Raw genomic sequence first — 24,168 nt, 5'->3', positions numbered from 1 at the left:
GAGCTCTTCTGACTGGGGCACGTGATTAGCAAGTTTGGAGTCTGTCCCGATCAGCGGAAAACAGCTGCCATCGCCGACTTCCCGCGGCTCAGTGACAAAAAAGCAGTGCGCCAATTTCTGCGCCTGTGCGCATATTATAGGCGGTTCGTCAGAAACTTCCCCACATCACCGATCCACTTACTAACCTTACCAGGGCAGACGTGGAGTTCAAGTGGGGAACGCCGCAGGAACACGCTTTCCAGGAGCTAAAACATCACCTCCAGACGCCTCCGCTAATTGCCCATTTCGACGAATTCGCCGAGACAGAAAAACACACAGGCGCAAGCAGCGTACGTCTCAGCGCCATTCTTGTGCAAAGAGCTGACGGACTGGAAAGGGTTATTAGTTACGTCAGCCGATCGCTATACAAAGCAGAAGTCAATTATTCTACAGCAGAAAAGGAGTGCCTGACCATCATCTGGGCTACGTCAAAATTTCGCCCCTACCTCTAAGGCAGGCCCTTCAAAGTTGTGAGCGACCACCACGTCTTGTGTGGGCTAGCATCCTTGAAGGACACTTCAGGTCGCCTCGCACGATGGAGCGTGAGGCTTCAAGAATACATTACCGTTGTTTACAAGTCAGGCAAGAAATACTCCGATGCCGACTGTCTCTCTCGTGCTCCTGTCGACCAACCATCGCCTGACGACCAGGAAGATGACTACTTTTGAGAACACTAACTGCTGACGACTTTGCTGAACTAGACGGGCCGACCTGGAACCTAGGGTTCTAATAGAGTACCTCAAAGACAGGACTTCCAAGTTCAGAAGGTATTCAAGCGCGCACTTGCGTCGTTCTTCCTGCGAAACGGTCTGCTCCAAAAGAAAAACTTGTCACCGCTTCGAGCCAAGTACCTTCTTGTGATGCCTTCAGCACTGTGACCAGAACTTTTGCAGGCCCTGCACGACGATCCGATGGCAGGGCACTTTGGTGTTTCCCGCATGCTCGCGAGGATACAAGAAAGATACTGCTGGCCACATCTTACCGCCGACGTCACGCGTTATGTGAGGAGATGTCGCGACTGGCAGCGACGCAAGACACTACCGACAAGGCCAGCGGGATTTTCGCAGCCCATTGAACCACCTCGCCGACCACTCAAGCAGATTGGCATGGACCTACTGGGGCCATTCCCAACGTCGGCTTTCGTAAACAAATGGATTGTGGTAGCTACCGACTACCTCACCCGCTACGCCGAGGTGAATGTCCTGCCCGAAGGCAGTGCATCCGAGGTAGCTAAGTTCTTCGTCGAAATTATCGTCCTACGTCATGGTGCTTGCTCCGGAGGTCCTCATCACCGACGGAGGTACGGCACTTACGGTAGAGCTAGTCTAGGCAATTTTGGCATACAGCCAGACAAGCCACCGCCATACGACAGCGTACCACCCACACACGAATGGCCTCACCGAGCGCCTAAACGAGACCATCGCCGACATGCTGGCCATATACGTCGATGTCGAACACAAGATGTTGGATGCCATCCTTCCGTACGTGACCTTCGCATACAACACCACCGTTCAAGAAACGACGCAGATGACGCCGTACAAACTGGTCTACGAAAGGACCACGGCAACGACGCTCGACGCCATGTTACCCAACGTCACCGACGAAGAAAACCTCGATGTGAGCGAGTACCTTCAGCGCGCCGAAGAGGCTCGACAACTCGCCCGCTTCCGCATCAAGAGCCAACAGATGACGGATAGCCGCCGTTACAATCATCGACGGCGCTTCATGGAATACCAGCCCGGCGAACGTGTTTGGGTATGGACGCCCATACGCTGACGTGGACTCAGTGAAAAACTTCTGCGCTGGTATTTTGTACTATACAGGGTAATTCCAAGGCTCGGCCCACTCAATAACGAGGTTGTTCGCGACGCCTTCACGAACTCTCAACAACGCCGATCGCGACCGGAAGTCGTCCATTTCGCGCGTCTATAGCCGTTTCATGCGGAGTAATGAACTCAGTGTATTTTTTGTGTGTTTGTTGTTGCTGTTGTTGTTATTGCTGTATCGTAAGTCGTTGCTCGTACTTTCTTTCATTATTTTTCGTACTTTCATTTTCTGCTAAAGCACTGGGACGATGCTTTTTTCAGAGTGGGGCGATGTCACGAACTTTTATTCAAGTTTTCTTATCGCCATGTTGCATAATGTTCAGCGCAAACCACGCCTACATTGTTAAACAAGCTTCGAGGTTGATCTTTATAGGATTACGCCCACTTGGTGAATCTTTCAGATAATTCTAGAAACAGCGTCGCCGCTAGCGATAACACTAGAATGTTCTATGGCATGTGTATAAAAGGCGACACGCTTTGCCACTTGGTCAGTTGATCGACGGCCGACGCTCCGTTCCCTGCTATCTGTGCAAGACTGCTACTGTAATCAGACTTTCAGTTTACCGGGCACAGGTTCGCCCAAATAAACACATGAATTCCAACATAAAGTTTCCTGTCTTCGGCCACGTCACGACCCCGTGAGAATATTTAGTTCTCCTCATGTTTGGTCGTATGCCAAGTGCACTTCACGGTGTAAGTCTGCTAGAAAACGGCACCTACACGACATGATCTCGGTGAACCGAGGCTACGACGACGATACACAGCACTCTCGGCAAGTGCCCGACATGGTGTTATTGAAGTGCATATACAGCCGAGCGCAGCCAAACGCTTCAGTACACAATGCTAGACAAACGTCTGCTAACAGAGCGGCACAAACCACCTTTTGAGGAAGAACATGACGAACGCGCACATGCTGGTCTAAATAGATAGTACATGACGCAGAGAGCAATCCACACTAGCTGCGCTTCAGCCAGTGATGACCAGGCGCTCGATCTCGGGGCGAATAGTGCAACGGCTTAACTCGTTGCACTATCAGCCCCAATAGGTTGGGGTGGCTTCACCTGGCGGGAAGCTTGGGTGACTTCACGGCATGGACTCATCAATAATCGCTGCGGCGCGCCTACAAAATATTCCGATCCCTTAGTGCACTGTTCTGTTCTTTGCATTCGCTTTGTGCTCGTTTCAAGCTGCAGATGAATGTGAAGAAAAGAGAATCTTTAATGTTCCGGGTAAAACAACCAAAAGTTTACTTTCGCTTCTGCATAATCACGCGCATGGTCGTAGGCGATGTGAAAGGATGTGAAAAAGTTTGTGTCACGCTGCTAACCCGTATGATGGATTCGATTCCTGCCCACGGCAGCCGTATTATTAAGAGTGTGAATGGAAAGAATACGCTTCTGCTTGAATATCGACACGCTCATTGGCACATATTCATGCGCTTTTGAGATCCAAGACATTATATACATTATTAGGCTGAAGTTTACGTTGGCAATTTTTGATGAAATATAGTGGTTTCCTCTCCTCTAGTGTTATTTGTATCGGAGGAGTTCAGACATTTATGGACCGTGGTTTCAGTGGCATGCCAAGCCTCGCACTCACGTGCAGAATTGAATCTCGCCAAATATCCTGAAAGCACTCGCCCAGAAAACCGCCGCCACTGTTGTGCCTGTTGCCCTCGTGTATTTGCTCACTCTACACGTTGTTTAGTTTCATGTTTCTCTCAAAATTGTTGAGGTTAAGTGCAGTTGAGGTCGTGTGCGGAAATTCTTCCTGCGGTCATATTGCCTTCGTGCGAGAACGTAGCAACGGTGCTGCCAAGCTCGTAACTACCAGTTTAGATAGCCACCTCAAAATTTATTTTCCTTGCAGTTGATTACAGGGAAGTTACGTGCAAGACCAGTCGTTGATTCATCTAGGTGAAGCTTGTTCAATTATTACTTGGGCCGTGTCACTGAGTGCGCGATAAAAAGAGATCATTGCGACTTTGTTGCGTTTTTGTTCATATCGTTGCTACGCGTTGCTCCCGCGCAAACGGAACATTCTTGTTTGTACCTCTGGTAGAACACACCTCCATTTCAAGCAAAGCAGTGTATACGACTACTTATTGGCCGGCAACTATTGAAAAGAAACCAATACATATGACAAAAAAACGAACATATCTCAACATTTTCGAAATGGTTGTGTGTGCGGCAATACTACTTTGTTTATTTTTCGAATACGTTAGGTGAGCGCTTATGACAGTTAGATTGGTGTTAATTATTTTGTTGGAGAAAGTGCAATTCTGTCAAATCATTTAGATTTTTCGCAGATGCAAGCGTAACTTGTTCGACATAGCGCAATGTATTTAGTGAAAATAAAATGCATAATTTTGTTTGTGATACTCCGCCACAATTGTTCTGAACCCGGGGTGTATACCTAGTTGTAGTCACGTTAGCACCAATTAGCATATTTTCTTAGCACTCATTTCTTGGTGGTCGAATTGAAAACGACTGTTTAGTCCTGCGCAACATCATTTTCAGAATACATCTTTCGTTCGACCGCAAGTCTGCCTACCCTAAGCTTTTAATTACGAATAACTTCGACAAGATTTACTAGTCATGAAGCCTTCCCTCTTGTACCTTGAGATATTTGCGTCAGAAATTGAGAAGGAAAGCTGACGTTTTGCTAAAGAGCGGGTGTACAAATAAGAGACAAGCGGTGGCGGAGTAAGCGAGGCCTTGCCGTGACGTCAAATCGCCGCGACCTCAGCGCCGCAAGTGTTCATGTTCGGGACTAATGCACTCTAAGACAAAATTACCCGAAAAAGGAGTAACTGAGCTTAATAGTGCGCGCGATGAACGGATAGACCGTTGAGGAGCTACCACAGAGGGAAGCATGCCGCGTGCAAACCACTCAGTCTCCAAACACGCTCCAAAGGGATGAACTGCCCGGGGAATGTGGGCAGTAGGCGAAACGTTGCCAAGGTCACTAGCCGTCCTCCTCCTCTCCTGGCTGAGTCTTTCCCCGTATCTTGCTGGCGATGGTTCGCGTTGCGTCGGGCTCGAAGTGCTCGACCACGGCCGCTTGGATTTGACAATCTAGGAATTACGACGTGGTGCTTGTGTGTATGCTTAGATGAGCGTGGGCTGCTGCCTTTACGTTTCGACGCACCCTCGAAGTCTGAAGCAAGTCTCGACATGTCACCATGCCACGCTGTATATCTCTGGCTTCAAGATAGTCACGACGAACACACGACAGCAACAGTTGGGAAGACCAACATGGCAGCCGAGAAGACAGCAGGCCTATCGGATATATACTTCAGTCCGACTCAGGGCAGAAATCAGCGCTGGATTCCTTCTCAAGTGAGTTATCATTCTTTATTCTAATCTACTTGTCGCGTGTGCGATACGGATCACGCTTCTTGGCAACGGGCTCGGTCGTGTTGTATATTGCACGCATGAAATGCCCCGCGATAGTCAGCTTGGGCGTCTGCAGTTCGCCTGTGCTTCGCGACCGCCTGGAAATCCTCCTGTACGTTCGCTCATCAAGTGCTCGCCTGTCTTCGCCGCCCCGATGAGCTCCGGGCTCACGATATTGGGCTGAGACCTCGTCGCTGTGTTGGAAGTCGTCGAAAACACGTTGTGGGCTCTCGTAACGAGCCTGATTGTAGTATGTCGTGCGCTGAAAGTGCACCAGCACGGGCGGTGGGGCTTTCGCTATAGCGGCGGAACTCAGTGAAAATCGGTTGCCATTACAGTTGGCTTTCCCGTCAGTCGGTCGCAAGCAGCTCGGCGCCATCCGTTGGCCGCGGTGGCGTAATCGCGTTTGCGCGCTGCACTCGCTCGAGTTTGTGGAAAAGGGCTGCATTACATTCGATTTCTTCGGCGCTGTTTGTGGCGGCGGCGAAGCGTACGCTCGCTCTCCTGTTCGAAGTTCGATGACGGCAGACACTCCGCGTGCTGCGCCGAGTTTGGTCTCGCATTCGCTTGCTCGACCTGAACGACGTCGCTCGCTTAGGACTTGCCGACTTGTTAGCGGCACGGTGGTTCGCGGAGTTGTGGCTGCGGCCACCGCTCCTAAGCTGTTGCGCTACGGGAATCGAAATGAGTCTTTGACGATGTGTGAAATCACGGTTAAATTACTAGCAAGTCATATCTAACATATGTTTTTATTTGACCTTGCACGCATTTCTCATATGCATTTGTATTCATCCTCTGTCACGTGTGACTGTATTTTACATACTTATTGTGCAGCCGTGGGCACACACCGTGCTGAAGACTGTGCGCTGGCGTCTGCGATGCCTGTCGTCCATGTCTTTCGTCAGAGCAGCTTCAGAAGGACTGTGCGAGATGTGAAGGTAAAGTTATTTGTGTGTCATATTTTAACGCTTGTTTTTATATTAACGTGCACCTACTTGTCATATGCATGCACCTTCACCTTCTGTGACGTGTGCCCAACTATTTTTACTATATTATTGTACGTGCAGCCATGGCAACACAAAAGGCAGAAGGCTGCGTGCGCTGGCGTCTGCAATGCCTGTCATCTATCGTTTCCGTTGGAGGAGCTCCACAAAGAGTGAACAAGATGTCACAACGAGACTGGACTTGTACACTTCACCATGAATTTACTTATAAGAATGGAGAAACTTCATGTCTATGTAGAAAAATAAAAGATTTCAATGTCTCACCTTTGTCTTTCGTTGTTGCCATGACTGCGAAAACAGTTACACATAGATGGCTAACTACTGTTTCGCATGTTTTTTTCTGCGCTATTTGTTGCTCACTGTGCAGAAAAACAAGCGAAAAAAATATTAGGCCTGACGGAAAATAAATAAAAAGATTGTTAGAACTGGGGATAAAAAGTTTATCTGATAGAAGTATTTGAAGGGATCAACCAATCGTCCGGCGAGGTGAAACTGTAAGGACTAAAGGTAGCCCGGTATGGTGTAAATGTGGGAATTAACAGTTGCCTTATATGGTGCAAATGTGAGGACTAAATTTTAGTCCTTTGAGGTGAACTGTGGGACAAATGGTTATTCACTAAGATGCATATGTCTAGTGGCTAAGGTACTCGGCTGCTGACCCGCAGATCGCGGGATCCAATCCCGGCTGTGGCGTCTGCATTTCCGATGGAGGCGGAAATGTTGTAGGCCCGTGTACTCAGATTTGGGTGCACGTTAAAGAACTCCAGGTGGTCAAAATTTTCAGAGCCCTTAACTATGGCGTCTCTCATAATCATATGGTGGTTTTGGGACGTTAAAACCCCACAAATTAAATCAATCAACATCAATCGATTGATATGTGGGGTTTAACGTCCCAAAACCACCATTTGATTATGAGAGACGCCGTAGTGGAGGGCTCTGGAAATTTCGACCACCTGGGTTCTTTAACGTGCCCCCAAATCTGAGCACATGGGCCTACAACATCTCTGCCTCCATCGAAAATGCAGCCGCCGCAGCCGGGATTCGAACCCGCGAAATCAAAATCAATCAATTAAGATGTATATGTGAGGACTAAATGCTAGTCTCTTGAGCTCGTCTGTGGGAACTAATTGTTAGACTCGGGGACGTTAGTCTATAAAGGAATTAATGGTTGTGGCAGCCCCATTAGTCCCCAATAGGACGAATCACACACCCTTTTAATGCCTTTTTACCTTAGAGTGTAGAGCTGGTGGATTTGCGTCGACGTCATGACAGTCGGCTGCGCACGCATCGTGAACATCGAAGTATGACAGAGCCTTCAATGTCGACAACGACACCGTGACAACCCGCCCTACCTAGTAATGCTACAAGGCCATTCGTCGACACTATTGCCGGTAGCGAATGCTGTGTGTACGTCAAATGACATCTGGCTCAGCTGCCTTATGCAACGGAAAGTGATTGATTTGATTGATATGCAGGGTATAACGTCCCGAAACCACCATATGGATATGAGAGACGCCGTACAGCAGGACTCCAGAAATTTCGACCACCTGAGGTTCTTCAACGTGCACCAAAGCATCTTCGCCGTAAGCGGGAGACACATGGTGCGAATTCGGATGCGATTTGCCGTACGGCGCACCGCAGTCCAATTTACCGCTAGCCACGTTTTGGGACACATGGTGCGGCGCCTTCAAATTTTTAAGCTCCGCCTATATAATTGTTGCTTGTCCGCTATTATTTTTCTTCCTAATTGGCGTCCAAATAATGTCTCAAAAAACACACTTGTTTCTAATTTAAAAGAATACTTGCATTTATAAAAAGTGACTTTTTTCTAACTGATTATGTAAGTGGTGATAAACAATATTTAACAAATACAAAATATCTATCCTCTAAGTCTGGAAGACTGCGTGATGAAGTGCTGGCAACGGCGATCGAAACGAGCAACAACTAACAAGGCAAACGGCAGGCCGCTGGCATGTTGCATAGTGTGTTGTTGTAGTGCTAAGTGTACTTGTGCTGTTCGTTCGAAGCCGCGCAATGTTTCACCTAGACCGCCGCAAAAGGCTACTGCTATTAAAGAAAACAGTGACCTTGATTCAAAAGCAGCAAAAGGAAAAAAAGACGCAGGTGGTTGGTGAGGCCTTCATGGACAAAGCGTCACTCCGAGAGTGAGTTTTTTACGACGGTAAGTAGCATTTCTTTTTATTTGGTGGTCATAAAAGCGTGTCATTGAGTGATAACTGTGTTATTTTCTTACGCAATGGAGTGATGATATTCTGAACAGCTTTAATGTAGTGCGAAAGGACACAGGTACGCGAAGAGGCACTTATGGCAACGTATTATGAACACTAAATTATTCTGGACCATGTACGCACATGTTCCTGCACCAGTAGAAGTATAAAAACCTTGTAAGCGTTCAACTGAAAGGTTTTATCGATGGATTAAGACAATGCTACAACAAAGGTAAGGTTTTTTATGAGACGAGCAATTTTTTTTAAGAATAAAAGTGACCACTACCTTCTGTCAGTCAATAACAATGCCACACAAATGCTCAAGACTGTAAAAAAATGATGAAAGTTTCAGTGACATTAAACAACCATAAATGTAAAGCATGCTGTTTAATATAATAAGCACACAGTGGCGCACGGCAACTCCTTTTAAGTGCAGTGTAAGTACCAAAGCGTCACAGTTTATGTGATAGTAATAATAATAATACCTTTTATTTCTTCAAATAAAACAGTACATGTGACTAGGCCTGCCAAAGCCAATTGGTGGCTTGAGTGTGTTACACAGTAATATTTCTATGTAAAGATACCATGGTCAAATAAACACAACCAAGGCTCCTCGCATGATCGATAAACTACAATGCCTGTACACCAACCAAAAGCACACAAATGCATAACTTAGAATTTTTTTACAACCAAGTCGTTATAAAATGCTGCATTCATACAGCATTCAATAGTCCTCATGTTTGAGAGGATGCCAAGAGCATTTTGCGATGTGCTTGAAACAAAAAGCGGCACCCACTCTGAAATTATTCTGGTGAAAGGAGGGTACGACGACAATAAACAACACTCGGGAAAGTTGAACTCGCTGATCTTATTACAATGCGTTAATAGCTGAGCAAGACCAAATGCTTTCGTATGTCATTTTAGGCATGCGTTCCAGAAGATGCAGCATGAAAGATGCTAGGATAGGGACTATCGGCACCTGCCGATGAGTTGACAGACTAGGAGTGCCTGGCTTACAAGAAAAAAATCAATGAGCTTCAAAACATACATACATAAAATTTATTTACAAATGCCACTCATTTTCACTGCAGACAGTTTTTTATTCTGTTGGCTGTGGCTGTGGTGGCTGTAAGGAGATCAACTCTTTAGGCACAACCCCAGCCTCATAATGATTCACAATGTCCATCATGTGTATTTTACACAACCCTGATAAATGGGGTGGAATATTGTCCATGTGTGTCGCTAGAGAAAAAAGAAAGTGCTGTGTGTCTGTAACAGATGTTTGTAGTTGTTTGTCTATTTCCTCTAGGGCTGCATCTTCATTGTCCGTTTTTTTTTTTCATTTAGTGTTGCGTGTGACATTTGAAAAAGCGCATGTGTTTTGTTGTGAAAGCGCAGAAATAATGATATCTTTTGAAGGAAGTGAATGAAATGAACGTGTCTGTGATGCTTGAGGTGTCTGTGTGTCGTCGACCATGTCTAAAAGCATTTGTGTTGGTGACTCGCCATAAATACTGTCTTGCTCTTGGCCAAGAATCTCTGCCACGGAGTCATGGTCCATTGTGTCCATGTTGCTGATGGCCCTACGAGAAGGCATAGAGTAACGTAAACCACGATTGCTTTAACATTACAATACATAATAAGGCACTCGTTTATGGTGTTGTTGCAGCTAATGGCTGCATTGTGCATTTATTTTTCTTATCACACCTGTGGAGATACACACTTCCAATTTACAACTTACAGGTCAACCGTAATGGTTTTGAGATACAGTGGACTCTCACTAATAGGAACCTGCAGGAACCGAGAAAATATGTTGCAATAAACAGTGGTTTCGTTTACTTAGAGGTGAACATGGGTGCAGAATACAAGCTCGAAACCAAGTATCGCAGGTGCAATAGTTCCATTTAACAGATTTCCATTTACTGAGAGTCTACTGTATCTTGAGGCAGTGATGATGACGCACTGGTTTGTGGGGTAGTGTCCCTGGCACACACTGCTTTATTGTAGCTACAACAATGTGCATGAGTTAGCAGTGACAGCTAAGATTATAAATTTACCAATTGGTGTGAATTCCTGCTATCTGCAATCACAATGTGTGACTAAACATTAACCATACTCATTTCGCATCACTAGTTTACTACTACCACTAGTTCAAAAATTAAGACACCTTTGACATTCACTGCTCTTTCATTATGATACATTACTGTGCTGAATGTGATGTCTAACCTGTGCACTTGAAAATAAAATTGTATTAACTCCTGATCATTACAAATCAGTCTTTTTCAACTTTAATTTGAATGTAGTTATTGTGATGCGTTAATGCACTTATACCTATTTTCATAGTTCAGCATTTATTGCTATGGTTGTATAGATATTATGTGAAATCGCTGCCATCTGTCAGCCATCGTGTGCATATCGCCATGTTAGAAGCTCAGAGTGGCCCAGTCCACATTTGTTTGTGTATGCATATACGTAAGGCCTATCGATGTGAGGTGTGTATTGGCTGATAATTACAAAGTCGACGTATTGAGGAGTCTCTTGCAGCACACGTTCACTGTGATCTGTAGCATTTATTTTTAGTTTCACTTTGGTATCTGCTGTATAATTCACTGTAATGTCTTCAAACCCTTGTTGTGATGATCGTTTGTTCCATTTTAAAAGTAAAGCAAAGAAATATGCAGAAAATTGTGGTAATTAAGTATGTGTTGCTTTACACGTACTGTGAGTATACTAGCCAATAATAGGGCATGAGAATCTGCTATGAGCTACTTTATTTCTATCATACTAGTCACACAGTTAATGTGTGTGAGTAATGGGTTAGTGATGTAGACCAAGATTTCCTTGTTTTCCAACTCTAAAGCATGAGCATTATGGCATTTGTCAGCTGTTTCGAAAGCCTCGTGGGGCAAATGAAAAGATTTTCTTACACACGCGGCTCTACAATGTCCCGCAGGAGCAGCATTTGAGTGAAGTGCTTCCACGAGCTGACTGGCTCCCCAGCAGGCACCTCACTTTTCTTTTTTGATTCGCGCAACTTCTTGCAAAACGTGTCTCTTAGATTGCGCCATCGCTTGGAAATGGCTGCTGTGTCACCTGCAAACATAGAAGAGTACGCGAGTTAGCGGATAGCAACTGGTAACCTAGCATTCTCTGTTAGAAGAAGCACCGAAGAAACTGTAGTTTAGTTTGTGCTTCAAGAATACCTCTAAGGTATATTTTATTTTGCAAGCACCTTTGCAGGTATGAAAGGTTGCCAGTGCAAATTAAGTGCTTGTAACTGTGTACTACAAAAACATTATTGCAGCATGAATGCGAGAACGCTTTCTATACGGCAATTGTTAGGCAAGTGCCTTGTGCAAGCAAATAAAAAGAACAATCACTTCAGATTTTGTACCGAACGAGGTCTTTAGAGAGAATTTATCGGGCGACCACTTTATAAACAGATTTCCTCTAGGCACGAATTATGATACACTATTTTCAAATGAATCAAATCTACAATAAATATTTTCATGACACTGAGCATTAAATTTTAAAAAAGAAAATGAAGCAATGTGGTGTTTTTTGTGAGTTTCAGTGATTAGTCAGTTATTATGGAATGAAATATTTCATTCATCTGCTGTGAGTTGTTTTATTTTGGCATAAAACAATCAAGTCGTAGGCTTCAACTGTCTGTGAAATTAGTTTATGGTTACATTCATTTCGAAAAAAAAAAACTTGGTATTAGTTCTGGATTACTGCCACGTCGAACGATCATCGAACACTTGTGTTTTCACTAAAGTGATCAGCTGCAGTCTTATGCAGTATTATGTGAGTTTCAGTGATTAGTTAGAGTTATTATGGAATAAAATATTTCATTCATCAGCTGTGAGTTGTTTTATTTTGGCATAAAAACAATCAAGTCGTAAGCTCCAACTGTGTGTGGAATTAGTTTATGGTTACATTCATTTAGAAAAAAAAAACTTTATATTAGTTCTGGATTACTGCCACGTCGAACGACCCATCGAACATTGTGTTTTCACTAAAGCGATCGGCTGCAGTCCTACGCAGCACACAAGCTGTACTGACAGTGCAGGAGGTTCGATTCGTCTAATGAGCCATGTATGCTGTACTCTTTTGGCCACAAGTTGATTAAGAACGGCAAAAATGCACCGAGAATGAATACGCCAAGAAGGCCTGCAAACGCACACACAACGTTACCATTATTGAACATGAATTAGCGTGCCCAGTTGTCTTCCTTTGTGAGCCACAAGTGGACAACTAGCAAAAACAACTGGTAACGGAGCCGCCGCCGCTGATGGGGATATAAATAAAAATGTTCCTGTGAGGGTCATGCAAAAACACGCACTGGGTGGGTGCAAACATGCTTGTGTGTGTTCCATTTTAGTGCTCAGGTATTTCCAAAACACGTTCGTTCAGATACACATGCAAATACCACCCTATAGACATTGCCTCGCTGCGGCCGCTTTTCTCATCGGTCTGCGCAACACACGAGAATTGAAAAAATATCTATGCAGCATTCCGCCGCTATAGCACAGCAATATTAAAGTTGTATATACACGCGGCAGTCGCGAACAAACTCGCAGACAAGAGCGTACGGCGCCAGTAGTAGACGTTACGTTTTTTTGGGGAGGAGGGATGACAGAGTTCGTAAATGCGCGTATTGTTCATTTGTGAAATACTAGTGATATAGTAGCAACTCGTGCTGGGCGGCACAATCACACCTAGAAATGCTGGTATGGTACTCACCCTGTGTCCCAGCTAGGCCTAGGCTCGTCGCGACGGCAATCCACGCAGCCGTGCGTGCATCGATGTTCTTGTAGGCCGCCAGCCGCTGGTCCAAGAGCACTCGCTGCTCATGAACTAGCGATATTAGTAGATCACTTTGCACCGCGGCTTGACTCATGGCGAAAAAATGTACGTGCGCACAGTTGAAATGAAGTTGACGAAATGGCGTCCATGCAGCTTGTACTGGCGAGATGAAGTGGGACGCTGACGTCACACGATGCAGCGCTGCCATTGGCTGTGGCCGACAGACCGCCGCGGTTGCCGTGCGGCTACATTCAGCAAGTTGGATGCACGCGCGGCGTGCGAATCGTCGCCGCATTCTGTCGGACGGCTATCTGACGGCTGTCAGATGCGGCTGTTGGCCCGAACAGCCGTACGGCAAATCGCATCCGAATTCGCACCTTGTCTCTCCCGCTTTAATCAAAAATGCAGCCACCGCAGCCGGGATTCGATTCCGCGGCTCGCGGGTCAACAGCCGAGTACTTTAGCCACTAGAACACCCTGGCCAGGCAACGGAAGTGTAAGTTTGAATTTTTTGCCACAGCTGCAGTATTGACCAGACAATCAAGCGATGTGCACGCTGTAACAGAAATGTTTCCTTCCCTCTCAGCATATGCTGAGAAGGCAGGAAAGCATGCAGAGCTTGTAAGTTTCACGCTTAAGAAGACAAAAATATAGTGCAAATTTTGACGAACATTTGAAGACTTTCGAAGGCGAGCAAACAACTTGATACTTGACAATTTTGTTTTTCGTGTAAAAGACCATCTAGGAGAATCACTGAATGATCGAGCTGAAGTTTATAGCTAATTGCGCACTTGCTATTCTACAAGAACTACTGCTACACTGACGTATCTTTTTTTTGTTAGGTACAAACGGTTGCAACAAAAACTGTGTGTGGACTATCTTTCGTTCCCAAAAGCTGAAAAAATGGGTCGTAATGAAAAGAAAGTAACGCGTCAAAAATATAAACGCAGCAGTCGGGGAGCACGCGCTATAACAGTGAACTCAGTGGCACCAAATGGAAAGGTATGGAACAAGTGCGGCTACAATATTTACGGCATCAGAACCCCCCCCCCCCCCCCACCCCCGTGAAAAAAAGAAACTGCAGAAAGTGTGGGGCACTGAACCACATTAGCCAAGTTTGAAAATCGTTTGTCCCTGCATAACACATCAGCCGTACAAGAAAAGAGCTGCGGGAAGTACGGGCAGGGAAATATTTTCTCGAACTAGGTTTTTTAAGGGCGACGCATTGCATTGCGTGCTGCATGTACTTTTGTCTATCTATCTATCTATCTATCTATCTATCTATCTATCTATCTATCTATCTATCTATCTATCTATCTATCTATCTATCTATCTATCTATCTATCTATCTATCTATCTATCTGTCTGTCTGTCTGTCTGTCTGTCTGTCTGTCTGTCTGTCTGTCTGTCTGTCTGTCTGTCTATCTATCCATCTATCTATCTATCTATCTATCTATCTATCTATCTATCTATCTATCTATCTATCTATCTATCTATCTATCTATCTATCTATCTATCTATCTATCTACTATCTATCTATCTATCTATCTATCTATCTATCTATCTATCTATCGAGCCGTTTACACCTGGGTGCTCTCGTGATCACCCCCTTAACTACGGTAAACTAAAATTCTATGACAGCATAAATTGGTTTCACGAATACGACTCGCTGATCCTATTATGAATCATGTCCCTATCCCGTCGCATACGTCGTGAAACACTTTCTGCCCAACTGTGGCTTATACCCGCGGGTGGCTATGTGGCACTGGTATGCGGGTATGTGCCATGAGTGAGACTGTTTTCACAGCTAATCCATGCAGGGCGGGGCATCACCTAGATGACGTAGCCACCACTTTTTCTTTCAGTTGCGGTCCAGGGCTCACGCTTCTCGTTTTCTTTTTTTTTCACCCCTGTCTTTTTTGCTTTGGTACCGCAAGCGCCGTTCGTTCGCGGCGGGCGTGTGGTGATTGCGGTGTGTTCAGCCTGCTTGGTTCTCGGCGTGCGTTGTCGTGTTTTGCTTGTGGCCGGAGGTGCAATGCAACGATGCAGGAGCCTTCTGACCGACAGAATGTGATAGAAAAGAACATCTAAGGCAGAGTTATTCAATTATGTGAGTTTTGACAGTCCCCATAGACTTCATGTGTCAAAATCCAAACACAGCAATGGCCAAAAAAGCGGGAGTGAGCACAATTTCGCGCCATCTGTTCACAGCAAAACTAAGCAGAAAACGCAATATTATATGTTCTTGCGTTGAGCGAAATTGTGAGCGCCGCCGCTTTCGCCAAACATAATGGCAGTGCCTAAAACGTGTTCTTGGGTGAGTTGGTGCCTAAGTGTGCTGATCATGTTACTTTGACACAGTGGTGAAGACGTGATAAAGGATAGAAGAGCTGCTCTTTCTTTTGATGCTCCTACATCAAGAGAAAGAAATCACATCCTGCATTCCGGGCAGTAGTGACGCGTACAGATTGTCAATGAAACTGCGTAAATTTAGGAGGTGCATTCATTCTTGTACAGCCGTACTCCATAGCTGATCAGGGGAGGAACAGTATTATCATCTTCTGCACAGCGTGACCTTCATTCTGCCCCATATGGCCTCCATGATGTTGAGGTCTCCCCTCTGGGGACCCACCTGAGGCACCACACCCCTCGCTGCTGAAGACCTTTGACCTTTTCAACAACCTTTGCATTATGGGCAGGTTAAAGGTCTCGGTGGAACAGGAAGTGCGCGTCAGGAAAAGACCCCTCCAACGCGTAAGGTATCATGACGTAATATATGATGTCGCAATACTTTGTCGGTCTCAGTGGTCTCTCATCGCATTGCAAAACGGCAAGGCTATCACGGAGCGTAGCGCCCAAAAACTAACAGCCGTACGTCCACTCAATGCTACTTTTTGCACGTAGAGGGGATGGTAGAGGGCAATGACATGGCGCCACACACGTCGCTTTTGGTCCTAGCTTGTGATCGTATACCCGAGAGAGCAAAAAGTATTCTTTTTCAGTCGTCTGGAAGATGCGTTCTAGTTAAGACGTGCCGTCTTGTTTCACAAGGAGAGGCGTGGCTCCTGGGCCGCAACGTGTCTCTTGAGTTTACCTCCCTCTGGTTGTCGGTTTATGGTCGACGTGCTTGCAAACACTCCAGCGGCCTCACCCATCTCTTTGGCAGTACTGAAGGGGCTTGCCCGTGCTCGGTGGGCTTGCCTTCGCGGCGTCGAGCATGCGGGCGTCTAGAGTAGCAATCGTTGCATTAGGGTGCCGTTTAGAAAAGCGTGGTTGATGCGGCCTTCGCTCCTACAAGCTTGGATACAATTTACAGTGTAATTAGACCTTCCCGACAACCGCGGTATTTGGCGTTGAGTAAAAACTACTACTAAGTAAAAATTACTACTAAGTAAAAAAAACGATCAACTACATTCACGAAGCTTGCCGAACATTGAGGTGGTTTCTGCGCTTAGCATTGCTGGCGTTTTTAAGGGTTCCAACCGCATATCGCAAAATTGAAACAAGAAACGTACGTGGAAATGTACACAATATTTCCTGGTCCTTTATGATTATTAACATTTGTGAAATAAAAAAAAGCCAAAGTTCTGAACAGGGTAGATTTTCCTGGGCCAAAATACGCAAAATACTAACTGAAAATACATTTTTCGTTGGGAGAGAAGTTAAAAGAACAATGTCAAGTTTATTAGAACTCATAAGCTAATAATGCAGTAGTATACTTATGCTCGCGTCTATGAATTTAAATTTAAAACTGAACTCTGTGTGAGCATCTTTATTAATGAAGCTGAATGCAGGAAAAGACAATCGTGATGCAGTAACTTACCGAAGGCAATCTCAGTCTCAGTTTCCATATCTGTTTCGTACTTGTAGAACACGACTCCTTCAGGCCATGTAAGCACCCTGTCATGAACGACGGTATATGTGGTCAATAGCTGTTCCTGAAAGTACAACAGAGAGTATTCACTGATCAATCAAATTTAGAAGGCGTATAGAGAAAGTCGTGCCCAGATATAAGATCTATGAGTCGGTAACGGCATTGCAATCGACTTGTATCGTCAACTCTCGTATTTCAATGGAAAATATTTGAATTGTTAAGGTTTGCTGATCTGGCAAGTTGGTACTTCATAATAAAAAACGTAATAGCGTGTAAACGAACACAAGAGACGAAAAAAAAAATGTGGACAAGCGCTAGCATTCAAAGGAGCAGTATTGTGGAACCAGTGCTACGTATACGCGAGTAAAGGCACACACGGGTCACATCAGCAGAAAGAAGAGCACGTGTACGAATATAGAAAGTAAACAAGTGTAAAAAGAAAAAAAAAGCATTCATAACCCCAAACTAACCCGTAGCGTTCAGTAACACAATTACTTCCTCGCTAAGACGGCTTGCTCTTTTTTCCTACCATATGTTTGTTTCCACGCTATTACGTATATATTCCTGAACAATGAGCTTAGCTTTGAAGCGCACATATATTAAGGTATGAGATCTAAGAGAAACAGCACATAATTTTCAAAGTGTCATTTTTTGTTTTGTTTTGTTAAATGTGCACTTTCGAAGCATAAGCTGCCAGCTACGCAGTTTCTTTCAAAAGATACAAGCATAAATGCTAGACTGCCGATCACATACGAAAGCGAAAGTTAAAGTGCCAGGTTTGGGTGAACCTTATAATTAGCCTGCTGTGTAGGACTTGTTGAATATTCAGCAATCAAATCAAGTGCGAATACGTCATAACACTTTTAAAGCATTCCCGAAACATCCGTTTTATTCCTAATAAGCTTACTAGATGAACGCGCGAAGTGGCACAGGTCTGGTTCATGCTCAATGAAATGTACTTGAATCTATAAACCATCTAATTTTCTTTTGCTAACACTGTGCCACATTTAGGTAATGGTAACAGAAGCACAATCGGCACATCCAAGCTGGCTCCTACAGATCAAGCCTGGCTCCTACACTACAAAATTGTGCCCCAAAATGATCAGCCTTGCAGCGCGAAAGCCCAATATCATGGCATCGATGCTGTATAACCAGTTAGAAAGAGAAAAAGTTGGAGTGCCGCTCCAGGAAATGCACACAGTAGTAAGGTCCACGATGGAACACGCTACAAATATTGACAATTTTTGCCCTCCTGAGTATCCTGTGTAAGCACATCACCTGTTTAAAATCAGTTTTTGCTTATTCTTTAAAATAATTTTTTCTGGCATTTTTCTCTACGCCTACATTCTTTAACAAGTAAGCATTTTTTATTAAATCTTGGCACACTTTCTTATCACACCAGTAGGCATGTAATAAGCCTAAATAAGCAAAATCGTGCCAAAATATTAGGGCTGCTCGTTATACGAAGGTGTCCTTAGTGTAAGTGCAGACTTTCTGGTCATTTATTTACAAACATTTTAATATTTATGAAATGTCACTGGTTTTGTTGCAATGACCCAAGCTCTTTTTATGTCCTTACGAAAAATATTAACTTGGTCAAAGTTAAAGCGGGAGTTTTCTTGTAAGGCCTGCTTTTATTAAAGTTTTTTTATGATAAAAAAATTAAAATTCTTACTTTTTATAGCTCACATATGCCTAAAATGATATGATTTTATTGCAGACTGATTATGTATAGTTATAACGGCTTTTCCTTGAATTCTGCCTTTTGGCCTCATACCTTAACTGATATAAAGAGAGCAAAATTAAAAGCTTTTTTTAAACGCAACTTTTGCAATATATAACTCGGTAGTGAATGCTCTAATATTCTACTTCAATAATGATATCTACTGGGGCTTCAATTTTTCGGGCGTTCCAAGATAACAAGGAAAATTTACAAAGGTAACACGTGATGAAGAGCCACGTTCGGACAACTTTGTTGGAAACAACTCAATACTCACTCTCGCACACATAAAAAGACAAAGGGAAGTGATGGCACACAAGCTCTGATCCAAGCGCGAGCACGCACTCTTAATAGTAGGATCTCAACCAATTGTGAGGATTCTCAAACTGCCACGTGCTGTGCGCAGATTGTTGCTAAAAGTCTTTGTAGGTGAAGCCTGAGGACTTCACAATCAATCAAACATTTATTTCATGTGCCGAAGAACAACGATGAGGTCTTTTTATGAGTGCACGGGAAAAAACAAAAATAAAAAAACACAAGGACATACTTTCGTAATAATGTATCAGGAATGAAATCTTTATTAAATTGCACATACACTACTATGCGCAGGCAGAAAAAATGTCAACATTGTACGAGGCTGTGTAAGTACAGAACAACGACTGGGAGCTGTACATTCAGCTCCAAAAAAGTAAGCATCGTAGTCGTTGTATTCTGCCAATGATATAATGTTCACAGAGGCAGGCAATTACATGAAAAGGTCTTTTCTTTGTGGTGAGCTTACGTGAAATTTAGAAATCGACACAGTTGAGCAGTGCAGGGCAGGATAAGATATGCACAAGCTTGTGAAATAATAAGAGATCATTGAAATTTCATGGGTAACAAAGTGTTGCCAATGATAATATTTCAGAAGGGTTAGAACAAGATGCAGAGTCATTTTTAGCAGAACAATGGTTGTAAATGCTTAGGAATGTTTTCTGTAGTCGCTCAATGGCGTTTCTGCTGGAATTAGAAAGGCCATTTCAAATCGCTGATGCATACTCAACTGTAAGAAGGCGTAGCGCGGTGTAAATTTTTCGAAAGTGCACAGGAGAACAGAATTCTCTAGAAATTGTGCAAACACAGCCTAGGGCGCGAAAACACCGAAAAGAAACATGCTTAGAGTCAGCAGAAAAGTGTAAGGTGCTACAAAAAAGAACATCCGGATCATTGATCCAGGTGTTCGACACAGAGCTGACAGAGTATAAAAATGGCACACCAGATTTTTTCAGAGTGAAACTCATTACGTTTTGGTTTTTGAGATATTTAGTTAGATGTTATCGATTCAGCACCACTCAGAAAAGAAAACACAATTCAGATTGTAACAAGCGACAATCGATAACTGAATGAATTTCCTGATATATATTTGTCATCGGCAAACAAAACGAAAGAAAATTTCCGAATGACAGATGAAACGTCATTAACATAAATTAAAAGTAGAAGTGGGCCCGGTACCGACCCTTGAGGAACCTCACTAGTTACTTTGTGCAAAAAAAAAAGATGTTTGACCTATAACGGCAACATAACATGATCTATCAAAAAAATAACAATGGAGGAGATTTACAATTTAAGAATCAAAATGAAAGTGTGCAAGTTTATCCACAAGCAGCGAATGGCTGACAACATCGAAAGCTTTGCTAAGGTCAGAGTAAATAGCGTCAACCTGTCCTCTCTGCGAAAAAGGCGTGGAGACTTGCATCATGAAACTGACAAGATTAGTGAGAACTGAGTGGCCAGCAAAAAACCCCACGATGATTCGCAAACAATGAAACTTTTACATCAGAAGACAATATTCTGTGAAGAGCAAGCTGAAAGACTTTTAATGCGGCACAAAGAAGAAAAATAGGGCGGTAGTCCGAGACGTCACTTTGACAGCCAGACTTAAACACTGGGAAAACACGAGCAGGTTTTCACGTGATGGCAAACGTTGAAGCATGAAGACACTTATTATATATGGTATTCAATACAGGGGCAAGTATACTGCCATAGGCTTTAAGTATGGCAGAAGGGATGCCGTCTGGGCCAGCTGGAAAGGATGGCTTCAAGCACTTAATGCATTCATCTAGTTCACAGTGACACATCTAGTGACACAGCATAAGCTATGTGCACTGCCTTAGCCTGTTGACCGTTACTAGCTACAGAGGCTGGATACATAAACAGATGAAAAATGCATGCCAAACAGTCGGCAACAGCTGGAACTTCTACTCCATTTAGATGCAGTATGCTGAAGATCTCGCCACTACAATAATAATAATAATAATAATAATAATAATAATAATAATAATAATAATAATAATAATAATAATAATAATAATAATAATAATAATAATAATAATAATAATAATAATAATAATAATAATAATAATAATATTAATAATAATAATAATAATAATAATAATAATAATAATAATTTTTATTGTCATCTTGAGTTGTACAAGACAAATAACAGGCCTGTCAAAGTCAGACAGTGGCTTGGAAGACTTGGCCCGGCACATCGGCAGACGAGAGATGACATATATTTAAAAGCTTTTCATGTAAACAATCAGAGAAAGAATACATGTAACTCATTTATGCTACATATAAACACAATAACAATCAAAAATCAAATTAGCGGTAGCAATGCTACCTAAAAAGCAGAAATGTGAAGACAAGCATTGAAAAAGTTTATACAGATTATACCCAGTATGCAAGAAACTAGAAAAAATTAATAATGCGATAATTGATGCAGCATTAAAGAGACCTTAGGCTCTTTCGTAGATTGCGTTTAGTCGTTGCCGAAAAAACACTGTTGGGGATGTCATTAAAAACAGTAGGGACATAGACCTTTCTAGTAGCTTTGCCATATCGCGTTTTCACGAATGGTACAGAAAAGCGGCCGTTTTTCTAAATATACGAGGGGTGATGCATTCGTTTTTGAACCGAGAGCCCAAGAAATGCCGTAATACAACAGTTCAGTTAAAGGACGCTTTGAAAGACGGAAAGCGAAGTAGAGAAAATAAATTTACATTGTCTGTTGAAGAACGATTATACACAATGTATTTCAACATACTTTTTAAAATATTGCCAACCCGATGCTGCCATCGCGAAGAACAAAAAGCAAATAAAGTGATGCCATATCGTAGGATACTATACGCAAGAGCAAGCATGATTGTCACTTTAATACTGATGGGTGCAATTGCTTTATTATTGAAAAGTAACCACGAGATGTTTTGTAGTCTGTCACAAATGTAAGCAAAATGATCATTCCAGGACAGGTTGCTATCGAAGAATACACCAAGATATTTTATAGAATTAACATAATAAATGGGAGTACACTTACAGGAGGTGCAATCACGGGCACGAAAAAGTAGGGGTGCATTCGTAACCATTGCTTTCAAAGAATTTTTAAAGCAAATTAATTTCGTTTTTTGTCGGAATAATCACCAGGAAATTATCTGTAAACAATGACGCAGCCTCATAAACACTGTTTTGCAGTAGTGACAATGCTTCATTGTAACATATATGTTTTGTTAACAGAACAGTGTCGTCTGCATACTGAAATACAAGACATTTTGGAACAGCAGCTGTAAAATCATTTATGAATATATTAAATAAAAGAGGAGATCAAATGGATCCCTGTGGTACACCAGCTTTCAAGGGAAGCCTATTACTCAAAGGTAACTTATTGTGTAACCGCACTACCTGGGAACGATCAGAAAGATAATTTTTGAGAAAGTCGTAGAACGGACCCCTAAAGCCAAGAAAATAATTTTTTTCAAGCTATATAGAGTGGTTTACGGTGTAAAATGCTTTAAAAATTTCAAGAGATAAAGCACAGGCAAACATGTTACTTCTGTTCCAAAGCATCATTGAGTTCATCGGAAAATTCTTCAAGTAGATCAGTTGTGCCACGACCTGCGACAAAACCAAGCTGGCGGCTTGAAATGAGCGAAAATTTATCTAGAAAGGAAGTCATGCATTGCAATAAGAATTTCTCAATTATTTGAGATAAGATAGGTAAAACTGAAATGGGTTGGTAACTGTCAAGGCTAGCTATCTTTTGGTCCACCTTTAAATAGTGGCTTTACACTTGCTGTTTTTGAAGTTTGATGGGAGAGAAGCCGTCTCCAGGAATCCATTAGGCATGAGAAACAGAATTTCTGATAATGCGTTCAGATTACGCTGCAGCAAAGATACAGAGATACCGTCAATACCTGCTGGTTTCTGCCTTTTGAAGCCGGAAACTATTCTAGTGAGGCCATCTATTGTTAAAGTTGGAACGAAGGCCGAGGCAGTTGTTGATTACTTTAAACCACCACGGCCTTTCGCCGCCGAAGGAAGTCCACCAGACACATTTGCGAAGTGGTGATTGAAAAGATCAGCTGTATGCGCGGGGTCCCCAGTAAACGCATCAGTAGGATTAGCATCGCTATTTTCTTTAGCTCGAAGATGGTTTACCAGTGACCACATCCGCACCGGGTTTCTGGCAGGTAACTAAAACTTATGATGGAAGTATCATCGTTTTGCGCATCGGATACGTGCAACCACTTTATTCCTTGCGATTCTGTAGTTGCTACCAAGCTCTGCATTACCAGGGGACCGTTTAAATTGTTTCCAAAGCATGTCTCTGTCAGCGATTGCTTTTAAAATATCTGGGGACAGGCAGTTTTGATTACCTGTTTGCTTAGCCCTTGCAATACGAGTACAAGAATGTTGCAGATTACGCAATTTTGAGCAAAACCTATCATATACTTCGCCAGGAGAACCAGAAACAATAAAAGAAGACCAATCGAACTATTTAATTACCGAATCCAATTTGCGTTGATCAATAACTGAGACACGCAATGTTTTACGCGAGCTGTCCGCTTTCAAGCAGCAAGAGGCAGAAGGCAGTGTTTTCGAAGTAAGGCAGCAGGAAGTAAAGTAATGGTTTGCTAGGCGTTGTGCGATGACACAGGAGCTCAAAGTGTGATTCGGCGCCCGTACTGCTATATTTGAGTGGGGAAGGTGACAACAGCACCAGCACAATGCTTAATCGCTGTCTGTTCCTTGTGCTGTTTTGCGCTGGCCTGGCAGCCACATCTTCGACGGTTTTTGATGTTTCACCGGTTGCTGATCGACACGCGCTAGTTTCGGCTTGCGTGCGCGCCGACTGCCCTGTCCTTCTCTCGGAGCAAAGCCATGGTTCGTTCGTCAGCATGCCGGCAACCTTCTTCGATGACATCATCTATGGCAGCGTACTTCTGACAACGCCC

At 43.4% G+C, this 24,168-nt stretch overlaps 3 protein-coding genes across 7 annotated transcripts in view; 1 reads left to right on the top strand and 2 right to left on the bottom strand.

Moving 5' to 3' along the window:
• LOC119161647 (low choriolytic enzyme) overlaps positions 1 to 24,168 on the bottom strand; it is a 1,178,895-nt gene that overhangs the window by 268,486 nt on the left and 886,241 nt on the right. For all 5 annotated transcript variants that reach the window (XR_012887764.1, XM_075880929.1, XM_075880927.1 and 2 more), the window contains one exon: positions 17,128 to 17,242. Coding sequence is in view for 4 of the 5 variants with exons in the window: in XM_075880929.1 (XP_075737044.1) it covers positions 17,128 to 17,242 (115 nt within the window). In the remaining variant the exon portion in view is untranslated. The remainder of the gene's footprint in view (positions 1 to 17,127; positions 17,243 to 24,168) is intronic.
• LOC142776727 (uncharacterized) overlaps positions 1 to 24,168 on the top strand; it is a 239,037-nt gene that overhangs the window by 62,439 nt on the left and 152,430 nt on the right. The gene's annotated exons all lie outside the window — the stretch shown is intronic.
• On the bottom strand, positions 9,319 to 13,541 carry LOC142775101 (uncharacterized). The gene is made up of 3 exons (XM_075876441.1): positions 13,242 to 13,541; positions 11,423 to 11,588; positions 9,319 to 10,078 (listed from the first exon to the last, which is right to left on the bottom strand). Exons 1-3 carry the CDS (start codon positions 13,510 to 13,512, stop codon positions 9,835 to 9,837), a joined length of 681 nt encoding a protein of 226 aa, XP_075732556.1. The 5' UTR covers positions 13,513 to 13,541; the 3' UTR covers positions 9,319 to 9,834.

The sequence above is a fragment of the Rhipicephalus microplus genome, chromosome X, assembly GCF_043290135.1.
Source record: "Rhipicephalus microplus isolate Deutch F79 chromosome X, USDA_Rmic, whole genome shotgun sequence".
NCBI classification, from domain to species: Eukaryota; Metazoa; Arthropoda; class Arachnida; order Ixodida; family Ixodidae; genus Rhipicephalus; species Rhipicephalus microplus.
Note: the sequence above shows the minus strand (reverse complement) of the source record. Positions and strands in the feature narration are given on the sequence as shown.

Coding starts and splice junctions, on each gene's coding strand:
- LOC142775101 (XM_075876441.1), bottom strand. CDS start 13,512: ATGGCAGCGCTGCATCGTGTGACGTCAGCGTCCCACTTCATCTCGCCA. Junction 11,589..13,241: donor AGGCCTAGCTGGGACACAGG/GTGAGTACCATA, acceptor CTATGTTTGCAG/GTGACACAGCAGCCATTTCC. Junction 10,079..11,422: donor GACATTGTAGAGCCGCGTGT/GTAAGAAAATCT, acceptor GCCTTCTCGTAG/GGCCATCAGCAACATGGACA.